At 38.9% G+C, this 25,595-nt stretch overlaps 1 protein-coding gene across 8 annotated transcripts in view; it reads right to left on the minus strand.

The window, feature by feature from the left end:
* Window positions 1–4,646: 4,646 nt before the first annotated feature.
* LOC129211678 (integrator complex subunit 6-like) overlaps window positions 4,647–25,595 on the minus strand; it is a 42,218-nt gene continuing 21,269 nt past the window's right edge. For 4 of the 8 annotated variants that reach the window (XM_054839135.1, XM_054839129.1, XM_054839132.1 and 1 more), the window contains 13 exons: window positions 24,784–24,912; window positions 22,604–22,767; window positions 21,366–21,518; window positions 19,659–19,791; window positions 13,638–13,732; window positions 12,774–12,884; window positions 10,892–11,107; window positions 10,287–10,410; window positions 9,722–9,864; window positions 9,109–9,340; window positions 8,005–8,397; window positions 6,075–6,168; window positions 4,647–5,663 (listed from right to left, as the gene is read on the minus strand). In XM_054839135.1, the coding sequence (XP_054695110.1) occupies window positions 5,564–5,663; window positions 6,075–6,168; window positions 8,005–8,397; window positions 9,109–9,340; window positions 9,722–9,864; window positions 10,287–10,410; window positions 10,892–11,107; window positions 12,774–12,884; window positions 13,638–13,732; window positions 19,659–19,791; window positions 21,366–21,518; window positions 22,604–22,767; window positions 24,784–24,912 (2,087 nt within the window). In that variant the 3' untranslated portion in view covers window positions 4,647–5,563. The remainder of the gene's footprint in view (window positions 5,664–6,074; window positions 6,169–8,004; window positions 8,398–9,108; window positions 9,341–9,721; window positions 9,865–10,286; window positions 10,411–10,891; window positions 11,108–12,773; window positions 12,885–13,637; window positions 13,733–19,658; window positions 19,792–21,365; window positions 21,519–22,603; window positions 22,768–24,783; window positions 24,913–25,595) is intronic. The other 4 variants (XM_054839130.1, XM_054839134.1, XR_008578917.1 and 1 more) reach the window with 3 other exon arrangements.

Raw genomic sequence — 25,595 nt, forward strand, 5'->3', positions numbered from 1 at the left:
AACAATATGTGTATTTCCACAAATCAGCAAGAATCCAGCTCCAGTTGCCTATTGTCACGTATCTAAGACCTGGGATGGCTCCAGAGCCGAGTCCCCCCCCCCCAGGAAAACCTGAGCGCAGCCCAGGGTCCTTCTCTGCAAGGGCCACTTCTGCACAAGCAGACAGGTCACAGCTGCAAGATGAAGCAAGAGGGGAAATCTTCCAACTCCATCCTTTACAAAAGGCTGAACCTCTCTGATATATTCTTATTAATATTTACAAATAAAATGTAACATTAAAATATGCACATACTTCATGAAAAATGACAAGAAACAGGCTGACCACACAAATATAGCTTTGCTCTTCTAACTACCAAAGTGCTTTCTAAACTTCTCCTCCCATTTCACTGCCCTGTGACACTAAGTATTTTACAAATAGGGTCACACTACGAGGATGCTTCGCAAATAGCTTTCTGTCCCTCCTACCACCTGCTCAGCCGTGGTGAGTGGAGCACTGGGACACAGCAAATTGCCAGAGGTGTCCAATATTTTAAGGGACATTATGCAAGACTGCTTGCATTAGAGCAGTGACAGTGACTGAGTTGACAGCAAGCATATATACATGCCAAGGATCCAGCTACTTCCACTGCTGTTGGAGTTGCTCCAGGAATAGAAAATAGCTGTGAAATTCCTGCTGCAGATATGGAGATGAAACTTCCCCAAGCTCTCAAAAAACCTCAAATAAATCTCCAGCAAAAATCTGATTGGGGGTTTCCATTCCACTGCCTTTCCCAGGCCAAAGTATTCTTTTGGAATCCACCACCCTAAATTGTTTAAGAGCTTCAGCCTAAGCTCAAAATCTTAGGAAATGCAGCTTCTTTGATAGCTTCCCAACTCATGGTAAAAGGTGATTTTCTTTTCTTTACATGGTATCAGCAGTCACCGTAGCCAACCCAGGTGGCCACCAACTCAGAGAAGGCATGCACAGCTATGTTCTTCCCAGTGCGTATGAAAACACCCTCTGGTGAGTTTAGCACAAGGCCGTACCAACAATTTAACTCCTTCCTTGGCACATTCTTCTTCTGAACTCTGAATAATCTGCTGAAGTTACCAGATTTGCACTCCCAGCCCTGAGAAGCGTCTCAAACTTTTAAAACAAAGGCTCTGAAGTTGAACAGATTAAGTTGAACCAGCTTTCACAGCATGCAAGCAGCAGCCACTTTTTCCATTAACTCTACCCATAGCCTCTACTCACGCTCCCTGCTTGATGAACAACAAAAGGGTTCCCACAAAACTGCCACACTGTTTTAGCCACTACCGAAGAGACAGTCGAAAACACAGTCAATGCAGAATGACAGAAGGAAAACACCAACGCTAAAGCAAAGCCAACAGTCTACTTCTACGGATGAAACATGCCTGGTTGCAGCTGAACTGGAATGGAGAAAATCAGACAGGTCCAGCCTTTTTGGCTTAGTCTTTCCTCCCTGAAATGAGCACCTAAATAAGGCAGTCAAAAACTGATCACAAGATTCAGAAGTACAACTTAACAATTCCTGCAGGCCACAAGATCTTTGCTAAATCCCAAGGCATTATTCTTCTCCAGCTTCTTCCTTTTCCACTTAAGACAGACTTCAGCTTGTTTTTGCAGACCTGAAAGCAGCAGCTCCTTTTAAATCCAGTGACTAACATCCTTCCTTCAAGTCTCTGCCAAACCTCATGTCTGCCAGATTTGAAGTGTCTTTGGCCTTGTTTTCAGCTTAACTAGATTGTATCTTCAAGGCAAGCACTCTAGAGTCCATTTGCTAAAGGTGCGATATTGCTGCGTTACTGCTATGAAACATTATGGTTTAGCTTTATAGGCTTTTTTTTTTAATAATTTGTTTCTGTTAGCCAATGCATTTCCATTCGTATTTTTCCATCAGAAGTTTCTTAGTAGATACTGAAGAGCAGAAGAAAAGGAAACAAACTCAATACCCTACATAGCTGCCATTTCAGCCAGCCAGTTCAGAAGCAGAACCTGGAGAAAATTACCAGACAAAAACCAGAAAAAAATAGGACATGGGTTGGGGGTTTTTTTGGTACAGTTTCCTGTAAAGGGAATTATACAATTGCTTGACCACTGCAGTGTCAAGCATAGCACAGTAACAGCCTCTGCTGCCTTTATTTTGGAAGATGACAATTGTTTTCTGATGGTGGTTAAGCATAGGCAAGAATACACTTGCCTGTTATAAACAGACTGCACGCACAAATGGGAACAGCAGCACCTAACAGACATCTGCCATCAGTGAATGGACTGAGAGCTACATGGCTATGGGCTCGTTTTAGGAAAGCGGAAAGCTCCTTGGTGCTTGTAAGAAAAATAAAGATAGTAAGTACTGAGGATGCCTAGTTAGGAGGTCAGGGAATGGAAGAACCGGAACACATACAGGCATTTGGACTCCAGAGTACCACACAACCCTTCTACCCACATCAGGAAGATAAGCACTTAATTTGTTAATTCAGATTGTTAAACAACGCTCCTTACAGGAAACACAGCAAGCCCTACTATTTTTCCCCGCTTCCTAACATTCCAGTTTAACTGTGCTGTGTTATTTCAACCTTAGATAAGGGCTCAAAAATCTAAGTTTGAGCAAAGCACCTACAGCTTTCCACATTTCTTCCACACATCCAGATGTATTTGTGGACCTGTGCTGTCTCCTGAGCCCTTGTTGAGGAACACTCCTGTCAGGCAGAGGCTCATCTGTTGCACAGACTAGAGATGCTCTCAGTAACGTAGCTGTTGCTTCTGGGGCCATGGTCTCTACCTAGACAAGGCAAGGCTTGACTCAGCATAACCCCTCCTGCCTGTCCTGGCTGCACACTGAAGCAAAGGTGTATCCCGGTTGCCACCCAAAGTTCCCGGATGTATCTGTTCAATGCACATTCCACCCACACCCAGCACCATGGCTGCTTGTCTCACAATGCGTTACCTCCGTTAAGATTCTCCTTAATACAGTCATGGAGCATTTAGCATTTCCTAACCAAGTAATGCTCATTTTGTGCTCCATTTGGGATGCAGGGCTGTGCCTGCACACACTCTTAGATGGATTACTGTCGCTCCTTTTTCGTCATCTCTTCACTGACACAACCTGCAAGGACGGTACATCTTCATTCTTATGAAGACTCACATCCAGTTCACTGCAAGGTTTCTTCCCCTCTAATATTCTGATCCAAATTCAATTTATTCAGATAAAATAATGGTGAGGTAAACAAAAAGTCTCACTGCTTGGACTTGAATGGACTATTTCGTCATTTCTGTGCATTGTCTGAGGTGTAAGATTCCAAACAAGTGAATGAAAATCACCAGCTTCTGGTAGCTAATTTAGCAGCCAACAGCATCACATCAGAAGAGCAGGTTCAGAGCAGGTTTACCTACTAACAAGGTCACTAAGTTAGAAACTCAGCCCCTGCTCAGACACATTATGATCAAGTGAGTGTCTCCAGAACCAGGAAAGAAAGTTAAATAACCATTAACTATATAGAAGAAAGCTGTCTCCTCTTACCACCTACTACTTCAAAAATAGCATATTATATGCAACTTGATGTATGGAGCCAGGCCACTTTAAAACAAGGTACACACCATATATCTGACCTTCTGCAAATAAATTCCCTTTAAGAGTCCAACATTAGGCATGGGAAGTCTATCACAGTGACATACCGCTTCCATGTAACAATTTTGAAGGTGTGAATTCCCCCCCTCTATATCATTCCAAGGTATTTCTCTGTATTTTTAAAAATGTTCAATGGTACAGATGAATAAAAGTTAGTTCTAAGAGAAGAATTAGGACACATTTATAGTAATGCCTTTCCCCATGTCAATTCATTCCTGTAACACTGTGACAGAGATTTGCTGTTGCTGGATTTTATTTCCTTCTTGAATTTCACTGGTGTAATTCCAATGGTCAAACTGCATCTTCCGAAGAGACAAGGCCCCTGCTTCAGAGCGGATGGAAAAGATGCCTCACAATCTGGCTCATACAAAAAATACCAGCAGGAACACAGAAGTACAGGCTCACCAGCTAAAATCTGTTTCCCTGCCTCTTGTGCACTGGCTAGTCAACCGGAATCCCTAGAGCATTGGGAGTACGAGGTAGAGCGCTAGTTAATACGAGCACAACTTCAACCTGTCTTTAAAAGAAAGCTGTTAGAGGATCAAAGGATGTTACGTGTGAAGAACTGAAAATACACAGTTATGAGAAGAGCCAATTACTACTGGCACATGGTACTGCTTTAAAGGAAAAAAAAATAATTACATGCAAGTGCTTCAGTCTTCTTTGTATGTTTTGTGATACATAAAATTACCTTTAGACAAAATAGTAAGATGGAGGAGAGGATACCAGCTCAGGTAAACAAGGGTTTGGTAAATTGGAACTTAGCACCTTTAACACTGAGTAAAAACATGCACCCCGTGCAGGCCAAGCTGAGTGATGGGGCAGGTGCTCCAGGGTACAAACACAGTCTGCAACGACAGCGCCACAAGCTGTATTTGAGGGCACGCAGATCAGGTTCAGCTGCAGTATAGCTACGCTACTCACTGGTTTTACAAAAATATTAGCAGTCTGTCAGTAACAGACAATTGGAGGAACTCAGTGCTGCCCGCTACAGACTCCTCAGATTAGCACTTATTAAAAATTAATAAAATGGTTTATTTTATATATACATATGTTCCAAAAAAATTATACAGTTAAAATATCAAATTAGTGATCTGGTAACAATACTGTTCAAAATAATCTCTTTTGTATGAACATTAAAATACACGTTTTTAAAAGCGTTTCCTTTTAGTGCTTCCAAAGCACAGCGTGTGCCAAGGCCACCTGAAGAATCTCCGTCCTCCTCACAGGATGAAAGAGAACTGAAGTCGGGGACCTGGGAAGCCTCAGGTGCACTTTCATAATGTCTGCAGACAAAACAGAAGAGAGTCTGAGGTAGATTGTTTAGTGACCATCAGGTGGTAACAGTCACAGGGCTGTCTTTAGCTTTCATTAACACAATAGCAGTTTCTTTACTCTCAATCTACACTGAATCTCAAGTTTAAAGGCATGGCTAGCAGTTCTTGGGAACAAGACCCTTGTCTCTGTGGTGGCAACATGCAATTTTACCAGTGCAGGTGTTTCTGGGAGGGTTTGGTTTTTTTTTTTGGGAACACACGGGCTCTCTCCACGATGCAGACAGTGTGTGCATTTGACAGTGCCCCATTTTAGTGCAACCTGCTGCCTATAGCACGTAAATGTCTAATGACAGCGTTCAAATGAGTAAATTCTCATCACCTGCAGGAGGGGCAGCAATGGTTATTTTCTTCAGCCTGTTGAGCAAATAGCACCCTCCACAGGAAAAAAGCCACACCTTTCATAGCAAATCCTTAAGGTTATAGCCCAGCTTCTGCCGATAGAGGTTCTTAAAGTTAAAGCTCCACTGCTTCTTCTCAGACTGTGACAGTAAAATCACTTGACTGCCAAGATGGTGGGGGCAGCAGCTACATCCTCTTCCACTCTTCTGTGGCACAGCAAACTCATTCCTGGTCCATAGTCGCCTGGCCGGTACATTATTATCTACTGTTGACATGATTAACTCTGTTGGGTAGGCTGTTGAACTCTACTTCCTCTAGTATTCTCTCTAAGTGTTGTATTAAGACCCGTTTTTTAAACCTAAGGAAGAGAGGGAGAGCAATTCAATTTTTTCTTCCACAAGTACAGTTGAACAGCTCAAGACTATTCAGGCACAACAAATCATCTTACCAGAGGCTCTCTGTTTCCAGTACAGAAGAGCTAGCTTTATTTCTGACATTAGAATTAAATAGAAAATTAAATTTAATACAGCTGCCCTTCCCCAACCCGCCCAAAATTTTGGGTATTCAATAATGACCTATTTCACATTTAAAAAAAGACCATTTACTCCATAAAAATATAATTGTAGTTTGACCACTAAAACAACTATAATAATTTTAATAGGTTCAAAAGGAAAACAGAAATACTAGTACCGGAAAGTTTTATGATTTACTGTCATGATCTAAATTAACATTTAATTTATGACTCTAAGTCATTTATATCTGTACAAACCTTGCTGCTTCCTTGATAGCAAATTCAATGAAATATTTCTGAATTTCCATAGGTCCTTGTACCTCCTCAAGAACAGAAAAAATTTTTTCATAATCTAAAAAAAGATAAAATCCAACTACATATTAAAAATAAGTCTTGCAAATGCATTTTCAATAAAGCTTATCAGCCAAAAAAAGAGACAAAACCCAGTTTTACATGTATTACCATACACAAAAATGTAAGGCAAGAAAAAAATCCTGCATTAGATTTACGCATAGCAAGCAGGTGATACCAGTAATTTGAAGTGATACTGATGATCCAGTATTCCAAATGTGGCACCAAAGAATTAGGTTCTCTTTAAAACCCAGCAGCTAGAAACATCCGCCCTCAGAAAATGCAGGCTAGGTAGGGAAGCCTCCTATCCCCATGACCACAATGCCATCATTAGCAGTTAATATGCACGTAGGGCCAACGAGCCCTGTTTTAACCTAGAGCTGTCATTTCTGAAAGCAGAGGTTAAGATTAGTTCTCCTGGGAGAACTAATTATCAATGCTTAATGTGAGCATAATTAATATGCCTATCTTATGGGTACAAAGTAAATAGATCCACTGCAAAAGAATGAACTGGATACATTAAACTAGAAACAAATTAAAAAAATAGCACTGTTTCAGTATTTTCCATAGTTGAACCCAGTATGAAGAGATTTATGGTGCTGTGACTAACAGCCTGCTCAGCTTAATGCAGCAGGCACAGAGAGGATATACGGTCAGAACTGTGACTACACGTACATACTTAACCCACTACTATTTAGCTTCTTTCTTTGATGCCTGCCTGAACTCTGCAGAAAGACAGGTGACTCATGCTGAACATAGTACTATTTTGCTCTACATCACCATTTACTAGACATGACTTTGGTATAAAATTAGATGACTCCACTTTGCAAAACAGAAAGCAAAGACATACCCAAGTAGGAAGTTTTAGAAGATCTCAAAAATTAAATACAGATGCAGCATAAAAATGGCTTCATCTCTCAACAGCCTCAACCTGCCCCAATGATTATATGCCTCAATGAAATATTGAGTTTCAGGAAAGCAACACAAGATCAGAAAAACAGAAGAGTTAAGAATAGTCCATTACTGCCATTTGACAAGGTATTAGAAAAATATTCAGTATAATTTGTAGAAATAACTTACTCAGATACAAACTACATTAGGGACATCTGCCATTTAAGAAAAAAAGGAAAAATTATGCCTATGGCAAATCCTACAGCATTTAGTTGGAGTTTCAGGCTCGTGTTTTGGGTTTGATCCTGTATACAAGTACAGGCAAAACATGTAACAAAAGCTAAGGAGGCAAGTTACTTTTCCTCACAACATTTTAGATTTTGGGGGGTTACTCAAACCTTACAGGAAAAAAGAAGAAACTAACTTTCAGTCTTCAGTTCCTAAAAGTTTGCAACAGTGTTCCATCACTAATTACACTATCTCATAAAAAAAAAAAATCACTTAATGATTAACTGTTAAGATTCCCTTTCAAACATATTCCAAGATGCACTCTTGTAGCCACATATGCCTCTGCCCTCCAAAGCAAGTTTTGACAGACACTATGCATATGCAAGGAGCAGTGCAGCATAAGGCAAAGTCTATCTAGTCTCATTAGATCATCAGTAACAAACCGAAAACCTCTGAAAGGTGCTTTCACAGGGTAAACTCCAAGAGCAAACAAGGTCACTTGGCACTCAACTTCCCATGCACTACTGTCAAAACTTCAACTCACCTGTCTAGCATGTAATAACTTTCTTCCTTTTTTGTCCCTCCATTGCTCATATACAAGCAATCAGAAATTATTCAAAATCTAAAGTTGTACGTATATTGAAAATAGCTCCTTATTTCAAGAAAAAGTCTTCCCTCTGGCACCATGTATATTAATAAAAAAACCCAAACAACTTACTTCTTCCAGGTTTGCGAACCTCTTTCATCACTTTAATTTTGATATCGGCATTGTTTCCCTCCAACATCATAGGTGTTATTTTAAATGAATTTGGCACAGGTTCGGAAGTAGACTCCATCGCCCGTTTCTGGTCATCTCCAGTCACACTGTAATTTACAGGCCCTCGACCAAGTGCATTGGTACCAGGTTTATGATCCAACCCATCTTCACTCAAACAATTGAATTCAACAGGTAGAGAGTCTAAGTCATTGGGTAACATTTCATCCTCTCCCACAGCAGCTGGAACTGAAGGAGCCATTTGCACAGGTAAGCCATCAATTTGCTTTTCCAGTGACTGACAATTTTCTGCTTTCTTCTCTCCATTGCCTTCTTGGACAACACTGTTGTTGGTATCTACAAATTAAAAATGTGTCTTACTAGTGCATAACTACAGTATCAAAAGAACAAAAGAAAATAGTTCTGTATCCTTTCTTGTTTGAAGTACCGTGTAGTGATCTGACAGTGCTGAACAACTCTCCAGTACTTTTATTCAATCTTTGTCGTGACCAAGGGAATACTTCCCTTTGGACTGTTACCATCTCATATCACTATCATGAAGTCACCATTTTCTGTATTCCTATTTCAGTGTTATGACTTCTAAGTAAACTAATGTTTTCCTTCCTTCCCCCAATTCGAGCCAACAGAGTTTTCTTCCGACTCCATTTGCTGCCAATAAGTGGGTAAGAAGATTAGTATTTGTGGGAAATGAAAATGTAACCATACTTTAACTTTCCTTCCCTACCACAGAATACAAAAATGAGAACTAAAAGCTGATCTGAAATCCTTGCTACCTCCAAACCACCTTGGTAAAAGGTTTCAGTATTTTTTTTTAAACAGTTCATTAAACTTATTTTTTTATTCCAGACTTCATTAGCTATAGCAGCAGCCTGTTTATCTAGGCCAACAAAAGAAACTCAGCCCTAATTAACACTAAAGCAGACACACGTGCTGATACACCCTTTTGAATCAACTCAGAAAACACAGAGAGAGCTTTTTGAGTTTTTTTCCCCACACAGATATTTCCACTTGTGACCACGTAGGCTGCTGTATTACAACTCAATATACCTTTATTTGCTGGGATGCCTTTGAGATTCAGATACGATGGGGATCCAGAAGCAGCCGGTGGTCCTTTCCCACCAACATGATTCGTTACGACGGGTGGTGACTGTGGCCGCCTCAGCAGTGGTGACATGCTACGCCTTCTCTTTAGCGATGCTGGAGTATTGGGCTCTCCAGGACGCTTAATCTTATTCTGCGGCCCAGTGACAAATTCATCTGCTTCATCGATCATCATACCCTGAAAAGAAACACACAGAATTATTTTTTAAAAAACAGTACAAAATAAAAATTATTTCATCAATTCAATGATGGAGTATGTCCCTCTGTGTTAAAATTAGGTGGCTTTTAAAACACTTTACAGCTCTCAGAACAAAGATATCTAATGTACACCATAACCAGAAACAGACCAGTGCCAGTCTAAATCAGCACGATTCATTACACGTTTCTCTTGGACCATGCGAAAGACAGCGCTCCTTTCTACATGTGACAGAAGAGCTAGCAACATAGTGCAGTTGTAGGAGAGAAATTCTACTTAAAAATTATTTCGATTAAATATAAAGATACAGTTAAAGATTTCAGTTAAATATAAAGATACAGCAGATAGCATGGCTCCTCCTACCTTCTTATCCTGTTTAAATGGATTGCCAAACGTATGAAGTCTTTTTGGTTGATCTGGGTCAATCTCCCGAAGGGGTGAAGGCATCATTTTCAGATATTCCTGGTAATTTCCCATTTGAGCAACAGGAACACTATGAAGGCAGTCTGCAACAGAACAAGAGATCTTAATTGAGTCTACCTTAAAACTAAGGCAATGCAAACTTCACACACTTCAATTGCAAGTGTTAGCATTTAAGAACTAGAAACCAGCACCTAACAAGGGTAAAACAAAATAAATCCCTCTCTGCTTTAAGCCACCATCACTATAAAAACCATGTCTACTGAAAAGCTCTCCCATGAAACTCGTTTTTAAAATTCAAAGCAAGTATGACATCTTGCATGACATAAGACAAAAATTTCTTTATTTCCCCTTTAGAGTCAAGAAAAGGACACTGACTGACTCAACAAATGATGCAATGTCCACTTCTGCTCCCACACCCAGGACAGAAGACACTACTTCAGGAAATTAAAAAAAAAAGCTAGCTGTACTGTCTCCAAACTGTTAATGAAGAACAGTGAATACTTACCTTCATCCTGCCCCAAGATAAGCCTGTGTGTTTTCAGAAGATTGGTTCTCATTCTAGTCAGCTGATCTAAAAGACTGCGACGAGGAATATCATATGCATTTCTGAATGCCTGTGGCTTTAAGTCCTAGTTTTATAACAAAACAAGTAACTTTCGGTTAACCCATCAGTTCTCATGCACAGAAAAATTTCTCTATGAACTGTAATAATGTTAACTATTAAAAAAAATTATTCTGAAGTAACTTTAGAGCTTCATAACTGGGTACAGCAGACTCAACAACTGTCTTGTTGAAAAGACCTTATTCAGCATTAGCACTTTCAGCTCTATTAAGACTAAGCACGTTAATTCCTGGATGAACACTGGCTGTCTCTTGCAGATTGTCACTTAAAACACAAGAATCTTTGTCTACTACCATGGGATTTTCAGTGTCCCAAAATCAAGTGCAAAGAATTGCATTTACTCTTCTCACTATTTATGCCTATGCTGCACTCTTCGCGATTCAGTGAAAGTGCTTACTTCCTTCTTCTACACTAAGTCCATAAAAGTTACCCTTTTTAAAACAGATGAGATCAACTGCTTAACCACGCAAGATCACTATGCCATTTACCTTGTTTAAAAGTCCTATGTGGAAGCCAGCAAATTCTTTAACATTCATTTCCGCCAGTCTCAGTGGAGATTCCCCAGTGATCCCTTGCAGCAGTTGTTTAAAATCCCTACTGTGTACCAAGGAGAGGCCACTGGAGTGGTTTTTCACTTTTATTCCAATTTCTTGTGGAACTTTCTTACCCACTGAACCTATTATCCGTTCCGACTCTATTTTTGTCTAAAATGGAATCACACCATGAGTTAAAGAATCAGCAGGCATTGCAGATTTCCAGTATAAAACACACAGTACATTAACAGAATAAAACTATACATTTAGTTCCCAACTACTCAAATGGGAGAACTACCTACCCAGGGATATACTGGATTACGTAGATTAGATCTCAAGCAGAAAGAAATCCTAATGTGCTAGCATACAGAACAACAACAACAACAAAAATTTAGCCAGTGTATCTAAGTTTATATGCCAGTAGGAGGTCTGTGAATATCCCTGATTTTGCTGCAAGTCTTGTGACTTTCTTTTGTGTCCCTGAAGAATCATCTTTAAAGGGAAAGAAAAAAAATAATGGCAGGTGGGATGCCTTAGGTTACTGTAAAGTTGCATTTAAAACATTATTATTCAGATACAGTAACATAATTCCAGATTTCATTTTTGAAACAACCCACAAACTAAGGTTTGCAGTATATGTTTGCAACAAGGGAAAGAAATCATAGAAGTTTGCTTCATCAGTAAGTTTCTAAAAACATATTACTTCTCCAATTAGCACAGATCTTATTACAGCTACAGATAATTTTACTGTATTGAGCTTTAGCTGTATTGAAAGTAAGACCCACTTGCAATACCTCCAAAAAACCCCAACCAACCAAAACCCACAGTGATTGCAACCCACTTCCCCCAGATCTCATTCTCTGCAGGATTTGCTTCATTATCTGTGGGAAACTGTGACTTTAAGGACAGCTGGAGCACAGCAGAACTCTGGAATTGCTTGTCCCTATACAGGAGGTTATAATGCATCCAACACATTTAAACAATTTCATGTGCTGAGAATGTCTGTGAAAGTGACAACAGCCATCTCAAGCCATTCCAACTCCATCTTGCAGATATAAAATATGAATTTGCATATCATCAAGTTACCAAAATACCACAGGATGTTTTATGTCTAATAGATGCTCAGTCAATTCAGAGGCTTTTGGAATGTATTTTGTGCATTCTTTAAGGTGGAGGATTTTCTCTTTGTAATTTTAAAGGCTGCACCACTTCCCCGCTGACCTCTAGGTATTAAACTACTGTCATAAGAACCATTCGTGCTAAGGAGGCACGCCTTTTGGACAGTTACACCTGAAACAGCATTCTTGACAAAAAGATACATAAGACTATTTCCCACCAGGTCACACAACATATAGAACGGATTGGACCTGAAGGAAACAGGAAGCTCAGATATAAAGCTTGAACTAGGACTTTAATCCCCATGGACAAGAATGTACACTTTTTTGGAACACATTTCTACACATTGCCAAGGCACACGTGGAAATAAACATGAGACTCAGAGCAAGCCTCTGACTTCGGCTGTGAAGAACAATGGCAAGAGTAGTCATAAATCCAATTAGTGATAATCTTTGGAGTTTAAAGATCTAGCAGATACTTAAAATGAAGCTGAAGAGGTCTCCTTCGCACTCCCCTCCACCACTTACAGAAGGCACAATCACTAGCTACAGAATCACTCTGGATTCTTCCATATTTGTGGTGGAAATGCTCACCGGTCTTCAGCTATAATATATGCTGTACACCCACATGAACTCCCACAGGGATTAACTGCTTTATAATGAGATTACCACAAACTAAATAATCAACGCACTTCTAATTGCAAAGGTTTTATCAATACTACCTGTTGGCTGAGTTTTTTAAGGTAAGAGATAACACTGTAACTAAGTCCACAATCTAAATTATCTGATATCAGATTTGGAGCTCCCATCATCCTTAGGGCTTTCTTTAATGGCTATAAGGAAAACAAAATACACAATAGTAAGAGAGTAAGTCTTCAAAAAAAAATTTATAAGATCAATTACAGGAAGCTAAGGCACATGGATTAGTGCTCTAGCTTTTCCACTTTTGGCCACTAAAATTCAAGTCTATTCAGATAACGTGTGACATGAGTTTGGTAGTCTAACTAGCTCTCAATGGACGTTACGCCACATTACCAAGACACCACACGGTGTGGTGCCACTGGCAATTTCCACTCAAAGGCTCAGTACCAGAATAGCCGGGATGATGCAAGTCCATATTGAGGTGCATTGTCCAAGCTACACGTAAGAGGTGACATGGTGCCTCCCCCCACCCTTTATTTGGCCCAGGCAGTTCTCTTAGTATCAGCTTCCCAAGTTCTAGCACTTAACCCACATTAATAAACAAACAAATCTGCATTTGCCTTATCAAGTTACAAAAATAATGCCAAATTTGGGTTCTTGGAACAATCTAAAGTACATTAGATCAAAGCTTATTTAATATTTAATGAACAGAAAACACATTTAATATCTTGGTATAATTACTAGTACTCAGTATTACTAGAAATTAATTTATTTCTTTAAAAAGTTTGACCTCATCTACATACCTCTGCAAAGCAAAATATTTACTACCTAAAATATCATCATAATTATGTAAACAAAATTTACTAGGAAGAGGTATGATGCACAGGACTCTGGTCACACCAGCCATTATACCCAGGGAGATGAAATGAGAAAAAGGAACATACCAGTAAGTAGTAAGGAGGCATTGTTTTTAAGTAGTTGTCAAAAGCCTGCCGCCACTTCAGATTTGGCTTAAGTTTGTGAACCTTAAACAAGTCATCTGCAACAAGGAAAACAACAAAAGGAGGTTTCATTTACATAGTCCCAGACCATGAGCATTATCCAAACTTCAATGTGCGAAGTTTTCCCCCCCCTTTTCTTCTCCCTCCACCCATCTCCCAATGGGGCTTCCCCACAAAAACTGTTCTTAGCCTTAGGTTTGAAGGATTGTGAATCCCCAGTCCTAGCTGCAGTAGACAATCCAGAACAAGTCCTCATTATAGGCAAACTGACAAGGTACACCAGACTTAAATACTGCACGCAACTACTAACGGCATGGAAGGTGCAACAGATCTGCCTGTTAAGAGTTTCACCTCCCCTGCCTCTCTCTTGGATCATCAAGGACTGCCTGTATCTGATTAAACCAAATGACATCCATTTGGTTCAATTTCCATTTTCAGCCCAGCTTTCTTTTGTTCAACCTGTATGATGAATTCTGGTCTCCAATAAAAACATTCTTGGGCATCAAAGGGAAAGAAAGAAAGAAAAAAAATATTTCTGGTCAGCTTTGCTAGACTCTGCTGACAACTGCAACAGCTGCCCCCAGCAGAGAAGGGGTGCACCTCCAGCCACACTGCCTGCCTTGTGCCAGAGCAGCACACTCTCCCACAGATATAGACAAAGACAGTAATTAGCTACAAAAACTGCTGCCCTTTAAGAGAGGGGCAACCAGACAGATTATTTCCTTTGGATACTGTTTTAGAAATACCTTGCTTACACTAGAGGTGTACATATTGCCATTTAGGAAGCATGTACCTATTTGCTGCATGCTATAAACTGTAACAGTGATCTCTAAACAATGAAAACAAACACAGTATGCTGCAATTTATCATTTGAAATTATGGATTATCAATTGAGATCAAGTTTCTCTTTAGTAGGGCTGTAACATGCTGGCTAAGTGAGGCTAATGGAAGGATATCCATCCAGGAGTGGAGAAAGGGATGTCCAAAAATTAACTAGGGAGAGCTGCAGGAGACAGAGATGCACAGAAGAGGGTGTGCAAAAGACAGATGCAGCAAGGAAATTGCTTTCTCCAGATTCAGCTTTCATGAAGATATATTTGGGGAAGAAAATTTGACTTGCATAGGATTCTACACAAATTGAACAGATGTTAAGATACAATTTTCCAAGTTCTCACAGACAAACCACACTTAATCACAGGTATTTTCCAATCTAAATGAATTCTGTATCACATATAAAAACCATACTACAGATGCTAATTGTTCTGTTTCCTGGCCTGAAGGAAATGGGGTGGAATGTGAGAGGACAAGTTAGAACTCCATTTAAAATCTCAGTATACCACATGCTTAGCACTATTATCCAAAAGAACCTGTGATATCATGACATATGGCAAATATAAAACAACATCCATTCTTATTTTATAAGCCCATTAGCTTTTTGCAGCAAAATGGAAGTTAAACTATATCCCCCCCTATTCAAAATGAAAAGAAGAAAAAGTGTTTGGTATCATAGCACAACCTAATATTTTAAAGTCTAGGAGTTGGTTATGAGTATATGAGTACAGCTTGAACCTTAAACTGCTTATCAGCCCCTTATTGCTGTCTCACTTCCTGTACCGTGAAGGTTGCACCAGTATATAACCCCTGCAGTTTGACTGCACAGCCACTTTTAAATAGCACACATGTTCATAATGCTCAGCTAGCTATGATTCTTAATCCCCAGCATAGCTGTAGTCCAAGAATTCCAATGCAAGAGCATCTCCCTGATCTTTCCTATCCAAGAAGTTCTCACATTGAAGTAGAGCTTCAGCAAAGATTTGCTATTTCAGATGAAAGCCTCTCCACAGCATGAACTCACTGCAGGAATTCCTGTCCTCTAAAAGGAAGACAGTCATGGTGGTAACCACAGCCACAAGTTTCAAAGAGAACATCACATCAACATCTTACCTGCCTCTATAGCAAGAGTTTGAGACATACACTGTCAGCAGATTGCAACACAGGCACTTGAGATGTACTTTTTGCACTGTGCCCTGCGCTGCACATCATCATTTATATAAATAAGCAAACAAAGAGTAACCCAGTTAACTATGTCTTTCACAGATTAAATCCCAATTTTTTGTGGATAAAACCCAAAAGTATTGAAAAAAATCCTTTCATAAATCAGTTTTAATCCAACCTACTCATTTTCAGATACTATGCTGTATAGTCCACCTAATGTAGAATTTTTTTTACTTCTAAACTCGGAGCTAAAGGCATTGGATAATTGGGAACATGCTATTAAAAACCACTAGGAAAGGGCCACAGGATGCAACAATTCAAAAGAACAGGTAAAACTACAGACCAGTTAATTTAAAACTGTGTTGCAAAATCTTTATCCACTTCAGATTAATGTAAAAAACAACCAAATTGTAACAAACGGGATACAAATACACATCTTTAATACCCAGTACCGCATAAGGGGACTTGATGCACTTTCAAGCTCAGTGAACAGTTTAAAAAAAAAAAAAAGCATGAGAGAATGGTCAGCAGGTAATTTTAGTAGTTCAGCTAGAGCCTAATTACAAGAACAGTTCACGTGACAACAGTTTAGTTGTGAGTGGCAGTTTGCACCACGTTAACTCGAAGTAAAAACTTACACTTAAAACCACCACAAATGAAACACCACCACTCACATTAAAGTCCACCTGAGCAAGTACACCACCATTCCCTGTTGACTCCTATAATTCTCTGAGCTTTCTAATGCCTCTGTACTAATAGATATACTCCTTTGTTTTAAGCAGTAGAGACTCATGATTTTACATTCACAGAAAGCAGCATCCCTCCCTGCAAACACTCTAGGCAAAAATAAGGTACTACAACATAAAACAGTATTCACCATTAAAAGAAGGTATTGTGGCACTTTTTCCATTGATACAAAATGTTTAGCTCTCCTTCCCAGTGCCACAGCTTGCTACGTTCACACTTGTGAGAAAGACAGCCCTCGATTTCCAAAATATAAAATCATTACTTGCAGGTTCTCTCAAGGTGCCTGTAAAAGCATCAAAGGAAACTGTCCATGTTGCAGTCCTTCATGGGCAGACATTTTCTAAATGCTCATCCTTCTGCATAATTAAACCCAGAAAGGGTATTAGCCATCTTCTCATGGTATTGTCACCATGGCTGTTTCAGCACTGCTTCTGCTGGCACTCCCATGAATAATCACCTCTATTGCCCAGCAGCACCTGCCCTCCCACTAACACAAGCAAGATCAGCCACAGAAACATCGTGGGCAAGGCCAGAGCATTCAGAAGTATACCTCATCTTTGCTAAGCTCTGTCTCTAAGCCCTTGTTTGACTTCTACTTTATGAACTCAGCTGTACAATTGTCTTTAAACAGAAAAATATCTCAAGTACAATAGCCTTGCTAGTATCAGAGAAAGGCAATAATCCTTCAAGAGGAAATTTCTATAATCCATAGGTCAAACATATTCAGCATCAAAGTATGTCAGCATCTATCTGTGAAAAGTTCTGCCTTCGGAAGTCTGCCTCACACTGGAAAAAAAAAAAAAAAAAAGACAGGAACTGCACCCCACCTCCTCAGTTGTCAGAGCAAACCACCACCCCAAGCTAGTCACAACCAGAATTTTTGTCAGACAACCAATTTACCACAGTGCATGGGTCAGGTTAATGCATGGGCCAGGTTAATGCATGGGCTGTGTGGCCTCACTGTTTTACAAAGTCTCATTAACTGGCTCCTTTCCTTACAAAGCTTCAGTCTAAAAGCAGACCCATTAAGTTACAGGCTAGGGGAGGATACAGGATTCCCAAATCCACTCTTGCAGAAACAGACACATAAATCACCAAGTCCATAGGATGTGCTACAATTTACCTCCTTCAGTCATGGACCACTACAACTTGTTTCCATTTGCTCAAGCACCACTTGCAAGCCTCCTCATGCATGCATGCCTATCTTACCTGTCTTTTAGGGCTCTTACATTATTTTCCAAAAACACAACTAAAACTTCCTCTGCTCAAAAACGCAGGAGGAACACAAAAATGCAAAAAAAAATCTGCTTACAAGGCTGAACATATGTAAGCCACTTGATATGACATTACAAACGATGTAGTTGTAAAGCAGTTTTGGCTTTGTCTGAAAGAGTCACTAGAAGGAGGGAGAGAGATTATCCACAGTACTATCCCAAGGTAAGTCCCAGTCCTCCAACACAATGTTTTACCAGTAGGGCAATAGCCACTAGAACCTCGCCGCTGCACCAATATGGGTGGCAGTGATTGAACAGAGCAGACTTATCCTGGGCTTTAAGTTCTCACATCCTTTTTAATCTGTGCAAGACAGTAATGAAAAATTGGTTTTACACACGCAAATCAGTCCTCTGCTGAGCCAGTGTCCACTATTGGTATGCATTAAGACAGACACAGTGGGAGGGTTTAAAAACAGAGACAACCCCTACCTACAGACAACCACAGTCAGTATTTTTAAAAAACTTAAGAGGTATGCTGCTTATCATCTTAGTCATCTTCTGTACTGCTAAGTAGAAAAGGGGCCAGATCTGCTTTCTTGCTTTATGTATATGCCACAGAACTTAATTCCACCATGCCTTAGAGACCAAGGATAAAAAAAAGCCCTGGAACGAGATTTGAACGTAACACTTTGTGTATGTGTTTGTGTTAACAATACAGAATGCACAGTATTTGTGTTCTAGAGAAAACATCTGCTTTATAACTCAGGTGACATGGAAGCTCTGCATTTTTCTCGAGCCAGCCTTCAGACATTTAAGATGTGGGATACCAGGTGAGTAAACTGTAGAACAGCACTACACATACTGAAAAATGCCCTTCTCCAAAGAGTAGGAAGAGCTTTACACCCCTGCAAAAAAAGGCAGGGGGAAGACAAGAGCTGCCAGGGAAGACAGAGCTGAACTGCAAATGTCAACATCAAAATGAATAGGGAGATTCATTTAGTATCAGCAATAGCTTTTCAGCTAGTGGATCTGCTGCAGTAATTCAGTAGCCACAAACTTGCAGAAATTCTAATTTAGCCTAGAAGTATCCTACTTGCACGCTTTGGGACAATTATTAGGCTACGTGGATGACTACGTAAGACAGATTTAAGTTGTCAGCAAGTACAAATTTCTTTTTTTGGTTATGACCAGGATTATGGAAAAGCATTCCTAAACTGTGTTGTGGGGTTTTTTCTAGAAATTAATGGAAAAATACTGTGTAAGACAGCAAGAGTCAACATTAATTCTCTTGACCTCCACTGTTATTCCTTATCACTAAACACACCCACAAAAACCAGAACGAAAAAGCCTTACAGCACCTGAAACTAAAAGGGTTAGTAACACCCAGGAAACTTCTCTCTGCCATTACCTTTATGCCAGAACCCCAACAGCCACCATTATTATGGCAGTTATTCACACAGCACCTTTTCATACCGTCTTTCCTGTAGAAAGTAATTTCATTGTGGGAGTAAAAAGACACACTGGTCCTTTGGGTAGGGAAGAAATGCAGACTGTTTCACAGCTCAATTCCTTCTTACTGCTCTAAACTGCATCAGGGAATTCCCTCTTCCCAACACCCATGACAAACACTGCATCTGATCCTCCAGTAAAAAATTAGCTGCTACAAGAGCAACTGCAAAACCTGGATACACCACACCCTAAATGAGGGAAAAGAATGGAGGTTGAAGCTTACTCCAGGTTAAGGAAGAGGCTACGTGTCTAGGAGGTGAACAGCATCAAACATGCACTGGAAGCAGGTAGCTCTCCTCCTCTGCTGGAGAGAAAAAAAGGGAGAGGGGGTATGAAAATCCTCTCCTCCCAAATAATGTTAAAGAGTTTGCAACATTCTCTACTCTCTGATCTCCATTATTTTATAATGTCTCAAACTAAGGCAGAACACCAACCGTTATTGTTTTTCTTTTATTCTGAAGTAGCTGCATTGGCAGTCCAATGTAAATTTATTACCTACCTAACAACGGAAGTAAAACAGGATAGTTGTAAGGCATCACAAAGAGGTTTACACAGGTTAAAGTAGTGCTTGCTTTTAAATACCCGAACGGATGGCCAAGTTCGCTGTATTTTCCACTGCTACTCACAAATACCTGATAAAGAATAAGAGATATCACTGTATTAGAAGAACATGAAGAATAGTTATTTTTAATTTAAAAAATAAAATCTATCTGAATCCAACTGCATTAAGACAGCTAATTATCATAAACAGCCAAGCTTGAGGTCACACATGTCAGGATGAGTATGCACTTACATTCCCCTGTCACAACATTCAGTGTACCCCCAGTCAGCGTAGAAATGCTCTTCACAGTATAATCTTTAGTGAAACTACCTTGAAGTGATGCTCTGAAAAGTTCTTTTAAATTATTTAATATAGGTTAGGGGACATCTTTTGAAGATATGTTAAAAACAATCTATTTGAAATTAGTCTTCTGACTCAAAATAGCATGACTAAAATTTACAACACTGACAGAAGAAGCCTACAACTTTTTAAGCATAGAAATTAAGCAAAACATTCAAGAAACATCTTTTAATTATGTCAAGCGCCAACATTCTTAACATTGAGCCTTTTTTTTTTTTAAAGTGTATATGGGGATATTAACCTTGAAAAGCAATACTTACAAACAATTATTTCAACAGGATAGATGGTACATAATCTTATTGGGACAGTCAAAATAACCCACATCTAACAAAAAATAGTCTTCCTAGAAAAAAGTAAACCTTACAATCAAAAGAAAGTGGTTTTCCTGTATTTTTTTTTCAGAGAATAAGGAATAGGCTCATTGTCATAGAAACCATGTAACAAACCCTATTTCTCTAATTTGTAAGGGTCTCATATGTAGCTGGGAGAAGAAAAGCAGTTTTTGGAAAAACAGCAGAGTAGTTTTAATAACCCAGGCGAATAATGTACCTATGAATGCTTCAAGGACATTTTTGAAATTAGTTTATTAAAAATAACCTCAATTTCTCTTCTGGAAATGCATGTTGTATTTTCAGTTAAGTTACAATATTTATTAGGGAAACAGAAACATGAAAGAGACTGTCAAAACCATCTTTCCAGCTAAAAAGTATCACACTAAGCAAACTCCTGGTGTACATATTAACTGTTCTTCACAAGAACACAATTGAGAAGGGAATTACAAGCCTTATTTTATAGAGTATGCAGAAACAAGTCACTCAAAAAAAAATTACAAAAGGAGCATGTGACAAAGGATTTCAGCAAAAGAACTTTGACTCTTCAAGGCCGATCTAGTCAACAAGATCAACAGCTTCCATTCAATTCCCATTAGCAGTTTCAACCATCTAGTGGAAATTATTCGCAGCTGTTGATTAGTAACATGATGGAAACTAGTGCCAGGTTTTCCCTGTAAGCAAATGGAAGCCTACAGAGAATTTCAATTTAGCCAAGAATGGAACCTGCGGGACACATTCCTTAGCAAAATGAGATGGACCTAGAAACAGAATTAAATGAGATTACAAAGCCTGTAGAGGGAACACTCATTCTGACTCCTGATAATTCTATTAGAAAGGAGGTAACTGAAACCTTGACACATTTCTTCTCATCAACTGCAGAGTCTGCAACCAGACCCGAATTCTCCAGGCTTACAAAGACTGAAGTACCTTAGGATGCCCATTACATTTCTAAAATCAAATAAAGGGTAAATACCTGCCAGCAGGTATGGGGAGACTTTCGTTCCAAGATGTACTGTGTTAAGGGTGAAGGCTCAAGCTCATACTTGTCAAAAGGAAGCTTGTCTATTACCATTGGCTCACAATCAACACAGGAGAACCTCACAACAGGGTGAGCTGTTCGTGGAGGCTAAGAGGAAGGGAAAAAACCAACATATCAATTGTCTGGTATTTATGGTAAACAGATCAGCTGTCTTAAAGATACATACACATGCGTTTTACCATCCTAAAGGCTTAAACTCAGTTTCTACAATTTCCTTTAAAAAGAGAAAAAGATACAAGCTCCCACAGTAAAATATAGACTAATTCTCTGACTTAAAAAAACCCACACACATATATAGACATTCTTCCCACCAAGAAAAAAACATGGTTAATACACAACTGTTTATCCTGATATTTAAAAGCCTTCACACCAATCAACCTATAGTATCAGACAGGTCTAAAGAAAAAACACTTCCAACTCCATTTCCCAGATTGTTCTTGATGTTCACAGAATTACAGACATGAAACTATGCTCACTTCGCAAAGGACATCTTAAGATACTCCCTGCCAAGTCTGATTTTTTTTTTCCTCTTGAATCATGGAGGGAAAACAGTACCTTGAGCACTTGCAAAGTACAGAAACAGAACATGCCTAACAAGAGAGAGATGTTTAGAAAGGCTAGTAAGACATGCCAAATGTATGATCATTTCATTAAGAAAAGGAGAAATGAATGCTGGTTTTCCCTCTTTTTCCTGAATGGGGTAACTCTTCTGTTTCAGTTTTAATTCTTCCTGCTAATGAAAGAAGAGTCCATACATGAAGTAATACTAAGCAGAGAAAACATGGCTTATCTTCTATCAAAACCAAATACTCCTTTTTCCATATAAATGCATTTTATAAAGATTTGATTAAAATTTAATAGGTTAACTATGATTTATACCATGTGAAGTAATTTATAGTTTAATTTTATAGTCCTTTTAAAAACCATTTACCAAGTTAACTAACCATATACATGGAAGTACACCTTCCAGATGCAAAAAAATATCACAGCATACAGTATCCACATTAGATGGTATCACTCTGTATTAAAAATAGTTTTAACTATCCTTCTAAAGCAAATTCAGATCATATTAGTAAACAGAGAAAGTTAAAAACCAAAACACTACTGTATTATTCATTTCTAATCTGTTTCATTAGGTGTAGAATCCTTTTATCAGTTCTTATTTTACTTACCAGTGTTGGTGAATTCTGATCAGGCCAAAAAGATTCTGGGATTGGCCAATGCCCAACAGGAACACCAGTTTTAGGGTTAGGCCGTACATAAATGAGTTTATGACAACTATGCCACGGTTGAGAAGCAAATGAATTGATGGGCCTGGATGAATCAACAAGTCCATCTAAAATTTAAACAAAGCAAAATAACAACAAAAAGAAAAGAAAAAGCTACATGCATGCATTTGTCTCCCAGCAAAATTTCTGTATTAGCAACCAATGAGGTGTTTCATTACAATTGTTTTAAAGACGTAAAGATGTTTACATCGGTGGTTGATAAAACTATATGTCAAAATGCAGAAGAGCATCATCTGAGAAACAACGATAACATTTGCCCACATCTACCCTTCTGCTCCTGTGGCATAGCCATTAGATAATTAGTGCAGCAAGGCATACTCACATATTATGGAAAATGCTATTTGCTTAAGCTTAGCACTTTGATAAGATCTGCTGGGCAACAGCAAGCCTATCATTTTTAGTTCTGCTGCACCTGTAAAGACTGGTAAGTTGCATTTACAGTCTTTCTACATGGGATGCAAAGATCTCTGACTGATGCTGCCACTAGCGGAAACTGGAAGTGGAAAACAGGAAGAGTCAGATGCATCTTGCAGGAGCAGCTTTTGTCACATTTTTAATTAGTAAGAATTCACAGATCACACAAATCCCACTCCCTACTGGAATGCCCCAGTGTTTTCCACCAGCCCACTGCCATTTACCAGCACAGACTCCCCGTCACACTGAGGACAAACAAGTTTGTAGCATAAGTTTTGAAGACTGTTCTTCAAAGCAGAAGACCAGCAGAGATCACCCATTTAAAGAATCTTCTTCATTGTAAAGGTACTTTACACTATTAATATTCCCTGCTTTAGATAGCTGGCCAATAATACTATGTACCTGAAAGGCATTTTGAATATCAGTTTGGTTTCTCTGCATTATACGCGCAGTGATTTTTCTAGCATTGTTAAATCCCATCAAATTTCTCTCTAGTTTAGGACTTTCTCAAGTCATGTAAAGAGGGAAAGTCTCGATATTTCTGTACATTCATATCCACAGTACATCACTATTTAAGTATGACAAAAATAAATATAAAAACCCCCAAATTTTACCAGCCTTTTTTGCTACATAGGAGAATATTTGGGCCAACAGAGACAGGAATTTGCTGAGGTACTGTCCTGCACAGCATTATAGGAAAGTCTTCCAATAAAATGGCATTTAAATAAGCAAAAGGAGAAAATATATATATACACACACAGCAAGGAAAAGGCGATTCAAAAATGAAAGCAGGAATAAAGCTGGCTATGCTAGGATGCTCGGGGGATCCTAAAAGCCATTATGTTTCTGACATTCCAGGAACATCCTCATTGCTTAAACATGAACTGGTCGGCTCTCTATCCTTCCTTTCAGCCATGAATTTCTGCAAATCTGAAAAACTGCTCCACATTAAGAGTGCATTTTCCTCTTCTCTGTTACGCACTTTACTTGCAGCTAGCAAAATAATTCCTTGTTCTTTGCACAGTTTTTCACTTGCAGCTAAGAACATTCAAACAAAACTTACTGTGTTGTGATCAATTAGCAGAATGAAAACATACAAAAGGTTAAGCACTGAGATAACTTTAGAGGTGTTTAAGTGTTTAAATACACTAGTCCTGGATTTAATTCTTTTAAAACCAAGTTTTGACAACACTGTAATTCAAACTTCATTACTTCCTGCAAGCATTTGTTTCCCTCAGCCCCCAAAAAAGAGGCAAGAAAAGAGTGACAGGAGACCTAGCAAGCAGGTAGACTGTCCATACAAATGTGTGCAAATATACGGCACCGTTTAACTTACCAAGGATCAAACTAACACTTGTAAAAAATATAACAAAGACAAGACTAAGCATAAACAAACATAAAACTACTCAAAAGCTATGAACAGCACATCCATTATGATTTGGGGTATTTAGAGAGATAGCAGAGCTCTGTCACTGAAGCATGTAAGCTTTATAGCTCAATCGCTTTTTTAGAATGTATTAGGCATTCGATGCATCTTGTACACTACAGTGAAAAGCTGGTAGGAAGGACACCGAAGACACTTAAGGACATTTGCTTGCATACAAAACATTTCTTCTTGAAGATCAGGGGAAAGGAAACAGTTACTATACCTTCTCCAACAGGAGCCGGATCTGGTCCTGACTTTTCAAAGTTAATAACAACTCCACTTTGGACTTTTTGAACTAGAGATTCTAAACATTGATTCAACATTCTTTGTGTCCGAACACAGTAAGAACGACCTATGCAAGAGAAGTTACACAGGGAAAATATGAAAGCAAGTTTAGAGTAATATTAATTAAGAAAGATGTTTTATTACATAAGTCACACTGACAAGGCTTTCAGTGTTATCCAAGTCTGTTGCTATTATTTTGTATACATTTATGTGGAAGACAAAATACTTTTCAGATGCAATACAACCAAGGAGGAAAAAAAAAACCCAACCAAAACAACTTGCTGAACTTTTCCTCATTAGTAAAAGTGGCCACTAAGGCTAAATCAGGCTGGTCCAACACCCTTAAGAACATCTGATTTCACAAGTCTAGGTAATCTATCTGCTTTTGTCTACCTCACCAACTCCTATACACTCCCAAACCTCCCCCTCCCACACAACACTTTTTTCAAGCACCAATTCAAAAAAACTGATGAACATCTCAAGGAACAGGCTCCAGAATTAATTCTTTTAAGATTAAATTTAGCTTATTAGCCCTGTGGCAGAATTAACATCTCAATAATATCTGTCCCACTCAATTCAACATTTAAATAACAAATCTCATGACTGAACAAAGCTAAAACACTGGAAGGACAATCTAAGAAATTTTCCAATCCCTCCTACTGGTGCATTAAGAAAATTCTCTCACATCCAGAAGATCTGAAATAGGAATATGGTTTTATTTTAAAGTTCTGCACTACCACAAACCAAGCT

The sequence above is a fragment of the Grus americana genome, chromosome 12 (genome assembly GCF_028858705.1).
Source record: "Grus americana isolate bGruAme1 chromosome 12, bGruAme1.mat, whole genome shotgun sequence".
In the NCBI taxonomy this organism is placed as follows: Eukaryota; Metazoa; Chordata; class Aves; order Gruiformes; family Gruidae; genus Grus; species Grus americana.